At 59.9% G+C, this 17,557-nt stretch overlaps 1 protein-coding gene across 1 annotated transcript in view; it reads left to right on the forward strand.

Moving 5' to 3' along the window:
• The first annotated feature begins 986 nt into the window (after positions 1–986).
• The window catches only part of FAM20C (FAM20C golgi associated secretory pathway kinase), a 47,221-nt gene continuing 30,650 nt past the window's right edge, over positions 987–17,557 (forward strand). Inside the window, exons 1-3 of the mRNA XM_042971384.1 lie at positions 987–1,690; positions 3,542–3,720; positions 14,087–14,165. Coding sequence (XP_042827318.1) covers positions 1,083–1,690; positions 3,542–3,720; positions 14,087–14,165 — 866 coding nt within the window. The 5' untranslated portion in view covers positions 987–1,082. The remainder of the gene's footprint in view (positions 1,691–3,541; positions 3,721–14,086; positions 14,166–17,557) is intronic.

The raw sequence follows: 17,557 nt of genomic DNA on the forward strand, positions 1-17,557 counted from the left end.
ACAAGGTCGCCGCCCGGCAGGGAGCTCATCCGGCGGCGCAGACGCCCAGCGGCTCCGGGGAGGGACTTGGCCGGGACTGCGGCCCTCCGCTCATCTGGGGAGGAGCCGGGAGGCTGCAGCTGGCGGCGGCCGGCCCTGGGCGGGCGGAGGTCCCGGGGAGCCACAGCCTGGCCTGAGGGGTCCCTCCCCGCCCCGCCCACCCCCCCCGGCGACAGCGCACCCCCCGGGGCCCCCCGGGCCTCTCTCGGCAACCGCGGGAAGAAGGCGCCCTCTCCTTAGCGGGCCCGGAGCTGCAGCGGCAGCGCGGGGCGCGGCCGAGGGGAGGAGAAAGGAAAAAGGGAGCGGAGTCGGCTCGGCCTGGCGGTGACTCGTGGGGCCGCGTCTCCGCCAATCTGCGGGCGCTGACGCGGGGGGCGGCTCCGGGCTCTCGGATATCTGCCGGCCCGGGCGCGGGGCGCCGAGAGGCTCGGCCGCGCGGGCGCTGCACCTGCCCGGGGACCTCCCTTGCCGCTCCGTGCGCCCCCCAACCCGGTGCCCGGCCCCTCCCAGTTCCCCCCCCCACCCCCCCGCTCGGCCTCAGGTCCCCGCCTCCGGGGCCCTGCCCTCAGGAGCCGCCCCTTCTCCGTCTGGCCCGCCCGGCGCCTAGCGCGGCCCACGGACCCGCTGAGGGGTTGGGGGGAGGCGGTGGCGCGCCGCACCCCCGGGCAGCCGCACCCTGGCCTACATGGGCCGTGGCGTCGGGCTCCTGCGCGCCGGATGAGCGCGGAGACCCCACGCCCGCCGCTGCGTGCCCGGGGCCTCACCCCGCTGCGCCCCCAGCTCCGCGGACGAGGGCCGCCGGGCGCGGCCGCTCCAGAGAGGCGACAGGGGACGGCCCCGAGATGGCCGGGCCAGCGGGCGCTCTGGCGGCGGGCGCCCTCCACGTGGTGCGGGCCCGGGGGCAGCCCCCGAGCTGGTAGCCGCCCGACGCCCGGTGGACGCTGAGCCGCGCCGCGGCACTTGGGCCGGGCCAGGCCAGGACCAGCCGGGGCCCGGGCGGGGCGCGCTCCCGGAGGGCGCCCGGAGCCCCAGGCCGCGCGGCCATGAAGATGATCCTGGTTCGCAGGTTCCGCGTGCTGATCCTCATGGTGTTCCTGGTGGCCTGCGCTCTGCACATCGTGTTGGACTTGCTGCCCAAGCTGGAGCAGCGCGCCGTGCGGCCGCCGGGGGAGCCCGGCTGCTCGTGCGCGCAACCCGCGGCCGAGGCGGCGGCGCCCGGCTGGGCGAAGGCGCGGGGCCGCCCCGGGGAGCCCCCGGCCGCCGCCTCCGCGGCCGGCGACGCGGGCTGGCCCAACAAACACACGCTGCGCATCCTGCAGGACTTCAGCTCCGACCCCTCCTCCAACCTCACGTCCCACTCGCTGGAGAAGCTGCCGGCTGCCGCCGAGCCGGCCGAAGGAGCCTCGCAGGGGCAGGAGGCCGGCGGCCCCCGCGCCCGAGACCCCGCGCACCGACCGCTGCTCCGAGACCCCGGACCCCGCCGGTCGGTGCCGCCCCCTGGCCCGAGCGGGGACGGCTCCCTCCTGGCTAGGCTGTTTGAACACCCACTCTACCGGATGGCTGTTCCACCGCTAACGGAGGACGACGTGCTCTTCAATGTGAACAGCGACATCAGGTTCAATCCCAAGGCGGCAGCTGAGAACCCTGACTGGTGAGTGAGGCTTCACGGAGGGGGGGGGGGGGCGTGGGGGGGGTGGGGAAGGTGCAGGCAGGCCCCGACCCCTCCACCGGGCCTTCTGCCTGTGCTCCCTTCCCAGGAAAGGGCCTTGCACATCCCAGGCATTGTGTAAAGAGGCCAGAGGCTCAGGAACCCTGGGAGGGTATGGACCCTCACGGCCAAGCAATGCCCCACCCAGGGGAGCTTTGTGGGGTGGGGCAGCATGCTGTCTCTTGCTCAGGGCACTGCCTTTGTCTCCAGAATGACTGCCTCCTTGAGAAGGGCTGCTGGGTGGTTGGGGGACTGTTCCCTGTGGAGCCAAGGGAGGGTCAGTGCTGCCTTCATAGGAGAGCCATGCTGGCCTACAAGCTCCTGGTCTCTGGCTCCGGAAGCCCAGTGGGGCAATGCAGGCACGGGCTGGCAAGGGCATGAATGAGAGGAGCCACTGCCCCTAACCTCTCCCGGGGGAGCTGCCGGCTGTCGGGCCTTCCAGACACTCGGCGACGTTTCTCTAGTGGACACATCAGGAAGGTCTGCAGGAGCCTAATGAGCCCTGTAAGCCAGTGGCCGAGAACAAAATTAGCAGAGGGGCGTGCTGGCCCCAATGAGGCAGAACAAAAGGGCTCTCCCAGCCAGGGTGCAGACAGCAGGCTCCCTTGGAATGGTGCCAGCTGCGTTGGGTGACAGCTTCATAAAAGGTGAGAAGCATATCCCAGGAGCACTTCTTTAAACTGTCCTGGTGTAAGCCCTTCCCCCCCAGGCCCTCCTCAGCCACACGGAGCAGAATAAGCAGATGCGGAGCCCAGAGAAGTGAAATATTAACTAGCAGCCAGGCCGGAGTAAATAGCTACCTGCAAGAGGTTACCCGAGCAACGCAGGGAAAAGGCCAGGTTTCCAAAACATCTCATAAAAATCCTTTCTACCCTGAAACTTGACCAGGCCCGGGCTTTTCTGTCTAAATACACCAAGGTGTTCGGTGGCCTTTGAGCTTTGACTGCTGGCCAGGTTCAAGGAAATGCTCACAAACTTGAGAATCAGAGCAGTGGCCCAGACCTGGAGCTCTTCACAGGAGAGACAGAGCCCAGGGCCGATGGTCAGTGATGCGGCCCCTGCGGGACAGGACTTGGGGCCGGAAGGGCCCTATTTGCGGGCGAGTCGGAGTTAGGAGAGGAAGCTCCATTTCCCTCCGGCCCAGCAGGAGTCTCTGTGCTCCCCCAGACTGGCCCCCGGGCTCCGGAGATGTCGGAGGATGTGCCACTTTGGGCCTCAGCGGGAGTGAGTGCCTGCTTCTTTCCTCGCTCCCCACCCAAGACTGCTCTCGTTAAAATCGAGTTTAGCTTCGCGCATCATCTCTGCCCCCGGTTGTTGGAACCAAAAGAGAGTGCCCAGGGAAGGTCTCTGACAGGCGGGGCGTGTCTGCGTGTGCGCATAGCGCGCGGTCAGAGACGGCTCGCTGGTCTGCCCCCAGGAAGAGCTGGTGGCCTCTCACCCCCCAAGCTGACATCAGGCTTGTTGGGCTGCTTGGGTGACCCCAGGACAGACGAGGCAGGGCCTGGCGCTGATGTTCTGGACTTGGTCCTGATGTAGTTACAGCTGTCTGGGTGTCTCCCGAGCGCAAGTAGGAATTACGGCCTTTAGCTATGTCATTAGTGACGAGAACAGTAGCCGCAGAAAAAGTGCCCACGTCCGCAGGGTCCTGTCTGAGCAGAGGCCCCTTTGAGTACGTCTGCATCGGTTTGGACCCAAAGTGAAAACCTAGGCGTGGGCACCAGCTCCTCCTTATCCATCCGGGCCTCAGCACTCCGTTCCTTCCCTGCTGACTCCGGTCACCTTAATTTTCTGCAGGCCGCGCGAAGGCACGGAGAACGAAGAGTTCTTGCCCACCGGGGAGGCGGCAGTGGACTCCTACCCCAACTGGCTAAAGTTCCACATCGGCATTAACCGGTACGAGCTCTACTCCAGACATAACCCCGCCATCGAAGCCCTGCTGCATGACCTCAGCGCTCAGAAGATCACCAGTGTTGGTAGGTGCAGGTCTGGGGCTGCAGACAGGCACCTGCAGAAGGCAAGGGCTGCCTTCCTCCGCAGGAGACGGGGGGGGGGGGGGGGGGGGGGGGGGTAGCTATCGCTCCTCGGCTTCTTGCCGGAGCATCACTTCCTGGGATGATTTATGCGGCACCTTCTGGGAGGGGAGCGATGCTTCCGATGCCGTCAGCGGGCCAGGGGCTGCTGCCCACTGTGACAAGGCTGGCGAGGGAGACAGAGGGGCCTCAGAGCCTTGCTGTTGCGTTCCGCTGACCCCCTTGAGGAGGTCCCCCGGAGGAGCACCTCCCAGACCGCAGGTCTCCCCTCCAGGGGTAAAGAGGGGACACACACCCCTGGTGGCTGCGGCCCCTCCCTCAGCACAGCAGGGGGACACATGCAGAACTCACAGGCGTGTGGTTCGGGAGCAGCTCTGCATCAGAGCTCTGCCAGGTGCTCCTGTCATCTCCTGTGCGCGAGGAGTGACCAGGGCTCGACTGTCTGGGGTGGAGGCCCGAGCACTTAGTAATTCAGAGGCAACATCTCTGAGTACTTTGGGATCTGCTGACTCGGACGAAAAGGGGCATCCAGTTACTGATTTCAGGCAAATGTGTCAGGGGCAGTTTCTGAGCACAGAGGTTTGGTGCCATTGTTCTCAGGCCTGAAAGCAATCGTTTGTGAAGGTCCCCACTAGTCACCGGTGGTGGTGGCTCAGTGGCGAGAGGGATGGGCTGAGGCCCTGGGGTGGAAAGAATAGTTCTGGGGGTTCTGCCAGGAGCTGGCCTCAGTACACACAGCCGGGAAGGGGTGGAGGTAGGCCAGTCGGGGGGTGACATGAGTGTAGGTCCCCACCCTGTGCTGTGGAACAGACGGACAGTTCTCTGACACAGTCTTCCTGGCGTTTTCCCGAGGAGCCACGGTGCTGAAAGGGCCCCAGTGCCCTGGGGCTCTGTCCAGTTGCTGACCAGGGGAGTGAGGCTGGCAAGTGGGTTCTGCGGGGGGCTTTTAGGGGCTGTTTCCGGCTCTCTCTGGCCGGTGCCGAGCTGTCTGCTGGGCACCTGCCACATGCCAGGACTGCTCACCCGCGTGAAGGAGAGCTGGCAAGAACAAGCTGGCGTTTTCCTCTCTTAGCTGGCTATGCAGGAGGGGTCTGAGCACCTCCCCAGACCGCAGCCCTGTCCCCGGCTCTCCCCGTGGAAAGCCCAGCCTCCCTTCTGCCTCTTGCAGGTGTCGGGGGCTTTAGGCGGTGCTGGGAAGCAGGCTGTGTGCATGACAGGAACTGTGCCCAGACAGCCACAGCCGGGTGCCCCCTTCACTCTTGAGAGTAGACGAGGCCATTAAAGACATATCCCGGGCATCGACCAACTCACTCCTCACCCATTGAGCAGAGTTTCTCGGGCACCTGCTGACCTCCAGGCCCCGTTCTGCGTAGCGGTTTGAGGGTGAATGAACCTCAACAAGATTCCGCCGTGGATGACCCAAGAGGCCCAGGGAGGCCAGGAAACGGACACACTGAGGAAGACAAATGCTTGAACGCTGTTTGCACAAAATCTAGGAGGAGGGTTTAGAAAGGAGATGACCTTCATCTGGAAGGAGGGGTACGGAGGACCTTCTGTGAGAAAAGACATCTGATCTGGGGCTTAGATGAAGTGTTTGCAGTTGTCATAGAAGGGGGCAGGGAGGGCTGGGCTTTCCAGGGAAAGAATAACGTTTTAAAATTTAAAATTAAAAAATTTAAAGTTTAAAATTAGAAATGGTTTTAGACAATACAGTATTAAAAGAGCCTGCTCTGCTGCTGTCCGTGGTGCCCCTCTCTGCCTCAGTTTCCCCATCTGTCCAATGGGCTTGTGCCCGCTCAGGTACACTGCATTTGTTCTAATAAGATGACGTCTGTGAGTCTGCAGGGTCACCACTCTCAGGTGCGGGGTCTGGGGTGCAGGAAGGGCTGCTGGGATTCCAGAGGCTGGCCAGGCTCACCATGTCCTTCAGGGAACAGACGGCCTCCAGCTCTCCTCGGACACCCGCGCGATGCAGAGGACAGGGCCCGGCAGCTCAGGGAGAACACAGGCACCCTGCTCTCTCTGCCCCCCCAGGGGTCGGGACTTGAGGCACCTCCCACCCACTTTTGGCCTGCCCCTGGGCAGGGGTGCCTAAGTTTCCTGACCACGGTGGACTGAGCCAGGGGCTGGGGATCTCATCCCAGGGTCCTGCTTGGCCCAGGCCTGGTGGTGTGAAGGGGGAGTGAGTTCCTGATGGGCTGTCTGTGCTGATCCCACTCGCTCCTAGACTGCTCTGGCCTCGCTGGTCTTTCCCAGTCACTGTGCGGGACCCAGTCGGTGCTGGGAGTCTGACTGATGCCCCTGGTGCCTGGTGTGAGTCTGGGTTGGCAGATGAATCTCAGGTACTTTGGGTTCTCACGCGGAACATAAAGATGGTTATGACCTAGACCCTATAATCTCCACTTGCAAATCTGAAATCCAAGTGTAACTCGTTCAACAGCAAAACCTGACCCAACCTGAACTTATATGGAGGCAAAACCTTAATTCACAAGGCTATTTATGAACCCTTTTTTCTCTCCCTTGGAGTAAATATTCACATGTGCCTCTGAGGCAGTAAGAGTATGTTTAATTACGGGGTTCTGCCCAGACCTATCGGGGCCGCGACCTAACGTGTGGGAGGGACACGTTATTTGCGCCTTCTGTCAGCTGAGATGTTTGAAACCCTGGAGCGCTTCTGTCTTCCGAGATTTTGATGAACGGCGTGGCCCTACGAAACCTGTATCACAGGGCTGCTGAGAGGCTTCGATGAGCGAGTGAGAGAAAGAGGTGGAAATAGAGGCTAGGGAGCGTCTCTGCAGGCAGGTGTGTGTTGGGGCAGCGTTCCAGGGCAGACCAGAGCCTCCTTGCTTGCCCAGAGCAGCGCGAGCTGGACAGGCCAGGGGAAGGCCTCGGCCGACCCTTGGCCCCGCACTCCCTGCTGCCTCAGTGAGCCCCCAGGTGAGCTCACACTTGTGAAAAGGCTCTGGTCCACAGGCAGCAGGAGGAGAAGGGCTGGCCCTGCTCCGGGCTGCAGGAGTCCCTCAAAGATGCAGGCTTCCTGGGCGGTGTGTGCTCCCACATCCAGTTGGATGTTCTGGTTAAAAGCCCAGCTGCCTGAGGCCTTAGCCCCTGGCGGGGCCCTTGGCTTAGGAGAGCCAGCCGGGCAGGTCTGTAAATGCAGGCCCTGGGTAGGAGCTGTCTGCTGCTGGAGGCCTCTGTGCCTGTCACTGCTGTGACCCGGGGTTGGGCACAGCCTTTGAAGGTCTCGTGGGGGACCCTGGATGGCAGCCCCTTTCCTGGAGCCCAAGCCTGCCTCAGGGCCAAGGTTCAGCAACGCCACCCTCCTGAACACGAAATGGGAGAAAGACGTAGAAATCACACTGACCCACACTCGTGGCGTACAGGCGAGTCGAAATCTAAGGAGCTGGAGATCCAACCCACTTCCAAAGCGCCTTCTGCAAACCGGGAACCGCCCCCACGAGGCAGGTCTCGCGCATCCCTGCTCAGAGCTCTGTCCCTTTCACCTTCAAGTTGTGCATCCCGCTACCAAACGCGAGCCCGGAAACATTGTTTCTGCAGGCTTCCCAGAGCTTCCCCTCGGAACGGTTGCATTAAATCGCCCCCGTTCGGAACCGCTCGATCCACTTTGAAGCACGTGTGGCCTTCGGTGCAGCTGCTGTGGCCGACAGAGATTTATTTATAGCCGGGCTCCTGGCTGCTTGGTAACAGCCGTTCGCTGCCTTTAAAGAGGCTTGGGACGTTATCTACCTCTATTCAGCTTGAAATCAGGCATGCAGCGCCTTCGGCTCGGGCCAGTGATAATTAAATCGCTATCGTGCACAATTATGGATGCAAAGAATAAATGACACAATTAACCGCTCTGTACTTGGAATTGCTTAATAAGGAAAAGAAGTCACACTAGCATGAGAGGATTCAGGCAGCCTCCAGCTGAAAGACGCCACCCATACTCCATCCAGGTCGGGACACGACCGTGGTCGGTCCCTGAACAAAGAGCTGCTCCCTTAGACCGAAGTTTTGGGCGCTAATTGATCTAGCTGGGTCGGGACTAATTGGCCAGTGAGCTTCCAAGAACAAAGGCTGTGGCTGGGACGGCCAGGGTGGGCAGCCGCCCTGGGGGCCCCTGGGGGCCGCCCTAATTGGTCGGAGGCCAGCTCCTCAGGAAGGCAGTTCCAGCCCCAGAGAGGCCACAGTCCCCCTCCCGCCCTGGGGGCCACTCGGGGCCCAGACCCCAGATGCTGGCTCTCCAACCTGTAAACTGACCAGTGGCAAGGCTCAATCCGCGGGAGGCACCGTAGGTCATCAGGGAGGAAGGACACAGCCCACCCAGAGGACGATGGCAGGCAGCACGCCAGAGAAGGTGATACAGCTGAGCCCCGCCCCCCCCCCCTCGGTTTCCCTTCCAGCCATCTGGTCCGAGATCAAGAACAAAGCCCACCAAGTGGGTACCTGCTTTCTCCTTCTTGAGCAGAGACAACAGCTGGGGCCCCGGAATCCCACAGCCATGTATTCTATTGTGTCCCTTCCCATCGCAGGGAGGGTGCTGGGTTCCAGCTGGGGCTGTGCTGGACTTTCTCTCTGAAGTACATTTAATTATCAAAATAAAAGTGAGCAGTCCTAAAGAGCATGGTGTGCATGGCAGTCTAGGCTGGGGGCAGCTACAGCTCAAACATCCTGCGGGTGCCTGTGAGGCACGAAGTTTGGTGGAGGCCTGCCAAGGCTTCACGGCAAGTGGGACGGGAGGACCCAGGCCCTTGTGGCCGCCTCCAATCCCTCGCTCCGAGCAGCCCCCTCGATGCCAGCACCGGGGTACCCACCGGTGACGGCCAAGTGGACGCGCCCCCCACTGCTCTCCGAAGGTCCGCGTCCCTCCACGCCCAAAGGCAGTACACGGGGCTCTGCATGGCACCCAGGGGTCTGGAACACGGGTCAGATCCCACTCCCGCCAGGGGGTGAGGTGCGTGGGGTGGGCAGGGAAGCAGTGGTGACTTAGGTGCTCCTGGCACCACAGTCTTCAAATCTGAGCTGTCCACGGCGAGGCCTTTGCTTCCTCTGACCCTTAAAACAGGCAGTGGCTGTGAAAATATCCGGACCACCTGCCTGACTGCAATCCCTAAGGACAGACATGGGTCCCACTTCCCAGACGAGGTGACAGAGGCCAAAGGCAGTAACATCAGAGCGCCCCCCCCCCCCCCGACTGGTGTGGCGGTGCTGGGGTCCCTGGCCGGGACGGCACCCCTTTTCCCTTCAGGGCTGTCTCTCTCCTCCCACGGAGGCTCTTGGTCCTTGGCCCGACCCCATCCTTCCTCGGGGGGATCCCAAGAAATGTAAAGCCTGTTACGGTTCTTCTGGGGAGAGCTGTGTTCTGGGGAAAGGCAGTGAGCAAAACCCCAGACTGTCCAAGCGTCTTCGTGGTCACGGAATTACAGCGTCCGCAAACGTTAGGTAATAAAGTCTAGGGTGTGCTGTTCACACATATTGACACGTGTGCTGACTGATGCATGTGTGCTAATGATCGCTGCTCAGTGCTAACCTACCCCGTACTGTGAACGCATACTGGAGGGTACGGTTCCCAAGCGACAGCAGGAGAGACAGAGCTGACATCCGTGGTCTGAATGGGGCAGTCACCTGCAGGAAGCCGGTGAGGGAGGAGAGAGCATAGGGGAGAGGCGACGTCGGTGGGGTAGAAGGAACTAGGCCAGACACCGGTCAGGTGCCCCTCGTGTGTTAGTGACCAGATAACGGTGGGGCCCAGGTTTGGGAGGGGACACGGAGATGGAGAGGAGGTGGCATCTGGGCAGGTGCCGTGACAACCCTGGCCTTAGCCTGGCCTCACCTGTCACAACCGCCCGGTGGGGTCGCCTCCTGGGATTAAGGCTGGCCAGGTTTGGATGGGCCCCCGTCCCCTGGGAAACGTGGAGACCCAGCCAGGTGAGGGCACGTCCACGCGGGGCTCTTGCCGCACACCTGGGCCTCTCCCCGAGTCTGCCTCTGCTTCTGTGGCACCTCGCAACCCTGCACTGGGCCACATCCCTCAAGTCTGCCTTCAGGAAGAAACCCCACACTGACACCCTGCCTCTTGAGGCCTGGTCGGCCTCTGGGCTCTGCCACCTGGGCCCTCAGCCCCCCAGGTCCCCGGGTCCATCCTGCAGCAGCAGAGCGAGGCCACCCACTTCCGAGCACAGGCGTTTGGGGGTGTCTGCCTCTCTCCCACCCCAGGTGCACACGTGACCTTCACCATGGCTTAAGGCCGTTTGCCTGTGGGTTTTGGCAGGGAGACCACACTTGACTTTCGAGCAGGAGTCCAAGTGTCTTCCGGCTGGCACCCCCAGCTCGGCAGACGGGACGGTGCACCCAGACGGGAAGGCACACGTCCCCAGACAAGACAAGGGCGGTGTCCACAGCAGGGAGTCCTTAGTCACTGGGAGGTTCTAACGCACTTTAATTTCTAGTTATTCTCTTGTCTGTGGGGAGGAGCCCGTAGCACAGTGGGAAACAAGGGGCGACAGTGCATGGGGAGTCGCCTTCCAGAACAAGAATGACTAAACAGGCCAGATTTGCATAATAATTTGGTATTCAAGAAAACCAGGACTACGGGTCCTGGAAAGAGCTGATGTGCTGTCGCTGATTGGCCCTGGAAGGAATAATTAAATCCAGTGACCCCAGTTATTACATGGAAATGGGGACATCGAATGGGGCTTAATCGGGCCTCTAATTTTTTTAATAATCACTTCTGTGTTCATGTTATTAAAAACTTAATAAATGTTCATTGTAGAAATTTCGAAAGCACAGATAAGGGAAGAAGGAAATTAAAATCATCTGTGGCTCTACTCTGGGGGGGTCACCACTGAAGCTTATCTGTGCATCCAGATTTTCCCACGCACTTGGTAGACACCTTCCAAAGAGGCAGCTCACCGAACGTAAGTGTTCAGAAGCCACTTTGCTTAGTAAGGAACTACTAAGCCGTGGGCTGTGTCCGCAGAAGTGCCTTGGAGGCAGCAAGAAGGCTGCGTAGTGCTCCTTCACACGGGGTGACCTGTGTTGCGCGTCTGCCCCCGGGTTGGGCATTTGAGGTTATTTCCGGTGCTTTGGAGTGAAGTAGAATTCGTTGCTGGCTTTGCTTTCCTGAGGAGGGTGCCGGTTGGAAGAGCATCGCCACAGACCCACGTCGCAGGCCGGTCTGGGGGAACTGTGCCTCTAGCATCACCTGGACCCCAAGACCGGCCTCGGACTCTGCACGGGAAGGAGCGGGCTGTGGCCAGGTTGGGAACCGGGGGGGGGGGGGGGGGCGGGCTGGGCCTCGGCCGTCACAGAGGCCCTGAGACCACGGAAGATGCTCAGAGAGCTTCAAGCTCCTGGTCATTCTCCACGCTCGTGACTGTCAGCCGTCTTGAATGTGCTGTGTGCCCGTGGAGTTCTAGATGCTTCACGAGCATTACCCGCCTGATTGCGACAGCAGTCCTGGGAGGTAAATAGGACCGGCATCCCCGTGCCGCATGTGACTTGGCTGTGCCAAGTAATACATTTCCCTCATTTGACTTGACCCTGGCCACAGCCCCTTGACGGAGGCTGGGCAGGCATCTAAATGCCATCTAACACAAACCAGCAGTAGGGAGGATGAGGACTCCTTCCAGGGTGCCAGGCCATCGGGAGCTGGGCACAGACTCCAGCCTCAGGGCTCCTCCACACCAAAGCCCCCCAGTATAGCATCCCTCCAGTATAGCACCCCTCCAGTATGGCGCCCTCCACTATGTCTCCCCCCAGTATGGCGCCCTCCAGTATGCCCCCCAAAGTATGGCACCCTCCAGTATAGCACCCCTCCAGTATGGCGCCCTCCAGTATGGCACCGTCCAGTATGCGCCCCCTAGTACGGCACCCTCCAGTATGGTGCCCTCCAGTATGGCGCCCTCCAGTATGCCCCCCCAGTATGTCACCCTCCAGTGTGCCCCCCCATAGCACCCCTCCAGTATGGCACGCCTCCAGTATGACACCCTCCAGTATGCCCCCCCAGGATAGCACCCCTCCAGTATGGCGCCCTCCAGTATGGCACCCTCCAATATGCACCCCCCAGTATTGCACCCTCCAGTATGGTGCCCTCCAGTATGCCCCCTCAGTATAGCACCCCTCCAGTATGGTGCCCTCCAGTATGGTGCCCTCCAGTATGCCCCCCCAAGTATGGCACCCTCCAGTATAGCACCCCTCTAGTATGGTGCCCTCCAGTATGGCACCCCTCCAGTATGGAGCCCTCCAGTATGCCCCCCCCCAGTATGGCACTCCTCCAGAATGCTGCCCTCCAGTATGGCACCCTCCAGTATGCCCCCCCCAGTACAGCACCCCTCCAGTATGGCGCCCCTCCAGTATGGAGCCCTCCAGTATGCCCCCCCCCCAGTATGGCACTCCTCCAGAATGGTGCCCTCTAGTATGCCACCCTCCAGTATGGCACCCTCCAGTATGCCACCCCCAGTACAGCACCCCTCCAGTATGATGCCCTCTAGTATGGCGCCCACCAGTATGCCCCCCCCAGTATGGTAACCTCCAGTATGGCACCCTCCAGTATGCCCCCCCAGTATGGCAACCTCCAGTGTGCCCCCCAATATAGCACCCCTCCAGTATGGTGCCCTCCAGTATGGCACCCCTCCAGTATGGCGCCCTCCAGTATGCCCCCCCCAGTATAGCTCCCCTCCAGTATGGTGCCCTCCATTATGGCGCCCTCCAGTATGGCACCCTCCAGTATGGCGCCCTCCGGTATGCCCCCCCAATATAGCACCCCTCCAGTATGGTGTCCTCCAGTATGGTGCCCCTCCAGTATGCCCCCCCAGTATAGCACCCCTCCAGTATGCCCCCTCATTATGGCACCCTCCAGTATGCCACCCCAGGATGTCACCCTCCAGTATAGCTCCCCTCCAGTATGGCGGCGTCCAGTCTGGTGCCCCTCCAGTATGGCACCCTCCCCCAGTATAGCACCCCTCCAGTATGGCACCCTCCAGTATGGAGCCCTCCAGTATGGCGCCCTTCAGTATGGCTCACCCCCAGTATGGTGCCCCTCAGTTATCCTGTAGTCACCTGGCCTTGATCTTCATTTCCATGCACATTCTTCCCCACCCATTCGCTGACCCCCTGGAATCCAGGAGTCATCCTAGGTTCCTCTCTCATCTCCATACCCCACACCTACTCCACTAAATGATTCCTTGGACCCCCAGATATTTCTTTAATTTTTCCATTTTCCCCACCTCTGTCATACAAACCACCATCATCTGCTGTGGCTGCCTCGGCCTCCTTCCCCTGGCTTGCACCCTCCACCCATGTAGCCGGCCCCACTACATAGTGGGGGGCGGTATCTACCTGGTTCCTGGCTGTTCTACTGTCTTGTGCCGACCACTCCCTCCCTGCTGGCAAAGAACTGCCACACAGCCAGGTGCCCAAGCCACCTCCCTCCCACCCGCTGGGATGGGCGGGTGCACAAGCTTGCTCCAGGCTGGAAATGTGCTCAGCCGCGCCCTGACTCCCGCCTGTGACAGAAGCAGAGCTGGTGCCTGGTACGGATACAGGAGGCCCTCGGTGTGACCTGTTTCACGTGGTCTGGCCCTTGCCACATAGATGATGGGGTGGGCCAGCCCACCCAGCTCCTGAGGTGGCCACAGGCCAAGCCCAGCCTCCTACCCCACATCTTATGGAAACCCCTATTTCCCTTCCTTTAGCCCCATCCATAAGAGAGAACTGCAGTCTGGGGAAGAGTGGGTCTTTTCAAGGATTCTTTAGACTTCTGAGCTGGTGCAGCATCCGGGAAACCATAATGATGCTTCTGGAGCCATGTCCATCGGGAGCCCCCCGGAAGGCCCCTATAATGAATGAGCTGCTTCCAGCCAAGGGGTCGTCAGGGTCTCAGACTAACCCTGCTCAGGCTTCCAACAGAACCCCAGAAACTTAGACGGGGCAAGCAGTGGTGTGTAGGGGTGGGTGGGTGGGTGTGTGATGAGGTCGTGCAGGTGTCTGGGGGAGGGAGGCGTGGCTGGCAGGTACCTATACCTGGCCATCCTTTCTAGAAGCCATTCCCTTTGTCTATGGGTCAGACTGCCTGGGAGATTCCACCCCCCCCCCCCGCCCCCCGCAGACCCAGCACCTAAATATCAAGTTGGGATGTGTATCACTGTCAGTGCAGGAAACCCCAGACCTCCCAGACAGATGGAGCCCGCAACCACATCCAGAGGCCCAGGCGGAGCCTCGGGACCAGGGTGGGAGCTGCTCACTTACCCACAGAGGGACAAGCTGAGGGCAGCAAGTGACCCCGTGTCTCTTTCCCTCTCTCCTGCAGCCATGAAGTCGGGGGGCACGCAGCTCAAGCTCATCATGACATTCCAGAATTATGGGCAAGCACTGTTCAAACCCATGAAGTAAGTACTGGGGGCTGGTTGGGGCTAGGGTGCCAGGTGTGGGGATGGTCTGTACTGGAACACGCAGGCACCAAGTTTCTAGTGGAAAATGCAGTGTTTCCTCCCAGAGGTGTTTCGGGTGAACTAGGGGTGACTGCTCGGGGCTTTCTCCCCATCAAGGCAAGCGGGCAGCACAAGGGTCCGGTACCCTTACCCGCTGCCCTTCCTGGCCTCCCCAGTCCTCCCTCTCTCCACCTTCATCCACTGGCAGATCATTTCTACCCCAGGGAGCATAAGTGTTTTAAACAAGGAGCCCGAATATGGACAGCAAAGAATGCCCCTAAAGGAGGTGACTTTTGCCTCTCCTGCCTGCCTTGGGGGTCAGCAAACTTTTTTATAAAGGGCCAGCCAATAGATAGTTTAGGTTTTGCAGGCTGTATGGTCTGTGTGTCCACTAATCGACTCTGCTGTCCTAGCCCCAAAGCGGCCAAACAACGTGTAAGTAAACAGAACGTGGCTGTGTGCCAATAAAGCTTTATTTATAAAACTAACAGGGGGCTGGATCGACCCCTCACCTGTAGTTTCCTGCTCCAAATAAAGCAGAAACCATGCTACCAAAATAAACATTAGGGTACTCGTTGGCACACGAAAATTTGTGGGAATGGTGGAGAAGGGATATTTGACATCCAGGCCATCCCTGGAAAATTCACAAGGAGCATCGTGGTTTTGATGTCCGCTCCGGTGATCCATGTGGTCCAAGGTTGCTCTGCCATCTTCTGTTACCCCAACAAGGCTGTTTGTGCACCGGCAAGGGTTTGTTGCACCCGAGTGCCCACAAGGACCGTGCAAGTTGTGTGAGCCTGCCGCTCTGGGGGGTGGTGGGACGAAGGGAAGCTGTCTTTTGTTCACCAGATCGTGGCCATTTGTCCTGATACACGATTTTCGGAATAAGCTGGAACATCTCTTCTGCTTAATTTCCAAACGTTGAGAATGATGGTAACTAATTGAGAAGCATTCCAAATACCTTTCGGGCCAAAGAAAATAGAGCTGCTAGTGTGTAACTTGTGACCGAAGGTATGATTTTGTGTCAGGGTGCTTCTGGGACTCTTGCTGTCATTCCTTGGGCCAGATGTCCTGCTGGGGGCTTCCCCGAGGATCCGCTTGGCCTGTCTGTGGTCCGGGGCTGCCTGGAGCAGGTGGGACCTTATTCACACAGGCAAGACGAAGGCACCAGGGGAGGGCGAAGGCCTGGGGCTGCCGGGATACAGCGGGCATGCCCCATGCTGAGGAGTGCTGATGCCACCCCTGGCTGTGTCGAGGGTCCGTGAGCACAGCACCTCCTTCCCTGTGGCTGCAGGAAGGGAAGTTCGCACCTCCGTCAGGAGAATCGTATAGAAGAGGGAGCCATTAACGGGCTTGGCTGTCTCAGGAGGACGGCTGGAGGCAGGTGTGTGGACAACCAGCATGGTTCATGTATCCCCGACTCACGAGGGATGACTGGGGTGAGACAGCTAGAGGGTATGCAGCCTGGGGGCAGGCACGGGCTCCTCGTGGAACATTCTGGAGGGGACTGAGGCCTGGAGTGGGTATGGGCTTCTCGTGGAACATTCGGGAAGGAGATGAGGCCTGGAGCAGGCATGGGTTCCTTGTGAAACTTTCCACCCTCCTTGGGCTTCTTCACGGTTTCAGCCCCTCTGCCGAGGGGATACAGTTGAGAGGTCGCAGCCTCTCACAGGGAGCTGAAGTAGAATGGCTACTTCTAAGTCCCTTAATGTCACAACGGTGCCCTTCCTGTCCCTCCATGGAGTGACCTGTGCGAATGCCTGCGGTCAGGACGCCCAGTGTGGGCGGAAACACAGCAGCATTGGTGGCGTTGCCTGAGTGGCTGCTCTGGGCAGGCACAGCCATCCTGGCATTTCCTGGGCCAGGCTCTGTGCCACGGGGTCACACATTTGTTGTTGTGTCTTCAAAATGCCTCTGTGAGTTACAGGAAGTAGTATTATTCTTGCTGTTGTTCTGCCACATAAAGATGAGGGAACCAGGACTTGGAGAAGTCGTATAGACTGCCTGAGGTCGAGCCAAAAGTCCAGGGAGCCTGGCCTCCGCCCCCACCCCGGCCTCCCTCTCCTCTGGGCTTCCCCTCCTCCTAGCCTTCCCTTCTCTGGCCTCTCCCGGCCTCCCCTGGCCCTGCCCCAGGCCAGCCTCCTCCCCTTCCAGGTCTCCCCTCCCCTAACTTCACCCCCTTCTGGCCTCCACTATGGCCTCCCCAAGCCACTCCTTCCCAGCCTCCCCCGGGGTTCCTCCTCCATGGTGGCCACCATCACCTCCATGGTCATGGAGGAATATAGCGGTCTGGCAGGGTAGGACAGCCAGGCTCATGGGTCCCCGGAAAGCTCACATAGCTCACGTCTGCCCCTTTTCTCCTGAATTCTCAGCACCCAGCCTGTTTATAGCAGGAGGGATGTCTGGTCCTACCTGTTTGGCATCTGAAGGCTGAGGCCACACATGGACCATCTGGGACAGGGTTTCTACCAGTGCTCAGCAAAGGCCAGTGGGGATGTTGAGGCCAGGCTGAAGCCGTGGAAACAGGGTTGAGAATCTCTAGGCAACTGGGGAAAATGAGGCCAGAAAGGGAGAGTGTATGCCCATGACCTGCCAGCTAGACTGCCAGAGCCATGGTGGGCATCCTGAGGTGAGCCAGGCCCCTTCCCCTGCACACAGCGTGGTCCTAGGCAGAGGACTGGCCGGGCACGGTGGGCACAGGGCAGGGGTTACAAGCTGATGGTGTTGCCCCCCTCTCGTCCCATCCTCTTGCTGCTCTGCTGGGTCGTATCCAGGCATTTCCTGGCATCCGGACTCCCCTCCGCTGACCGTGCCCTGAGCCTGGCATTGACTGTGGTCCTGTTGCCAGCAGCCTCCACTCCCCTGAGGACCCTGGGGCCCAGGCCCAGGCCCCCAGGAGGCTGCACACGCCATTCCTGTCCCCAGTGGCTGTGGGCTGAATATGAAAACAGCTGTGGTTTCTGACCATACCAATAAAAAACTAAAATCCATGATTAATAGTTCTTTTTAAGAAAAACTTTCTTCTCTGAACTCCTGAAAGTTTTGTAAGTTGTCGGTACAATATTATGAATTAATTATATGGGAGTACTTTTCCTCCAAGATCTTGAAGGATATAAGTTACGAGGCTCTAGAAGAGGGTGGCTGGTGAGATGGGGGTGGAGACTGGGGGTCCTGCAAAGTGTGGTTTCTGTGCATGGGGATGACCACTTAAAGTTTAGCATTACACATTTTTTTTTTTTAATTTTTTTTTTCAACGTTTTTTATTTATTTTTGGCACAGAGAGAGACAGAGCATGAACGGGGGAGGGGCACAGAGAGAGGGAGACACAGAATCGGAAACAGGCTCCAGGC

Source organism: Panthera tigris, chromosome E3, assembly GCF_018350195.1.
Source record: "Panthera tigris isolate Pti1 chromosome E3, P.tigris_Pti1_mat1.1, whole genome shotgun sequence".
Taxonomy (NCBI): domain Eukaryota; kingdom Metazoa; phylum Chordata; class Mammalia; order Carnivora; family Felidae; genus Panthera; species Panthera tigris.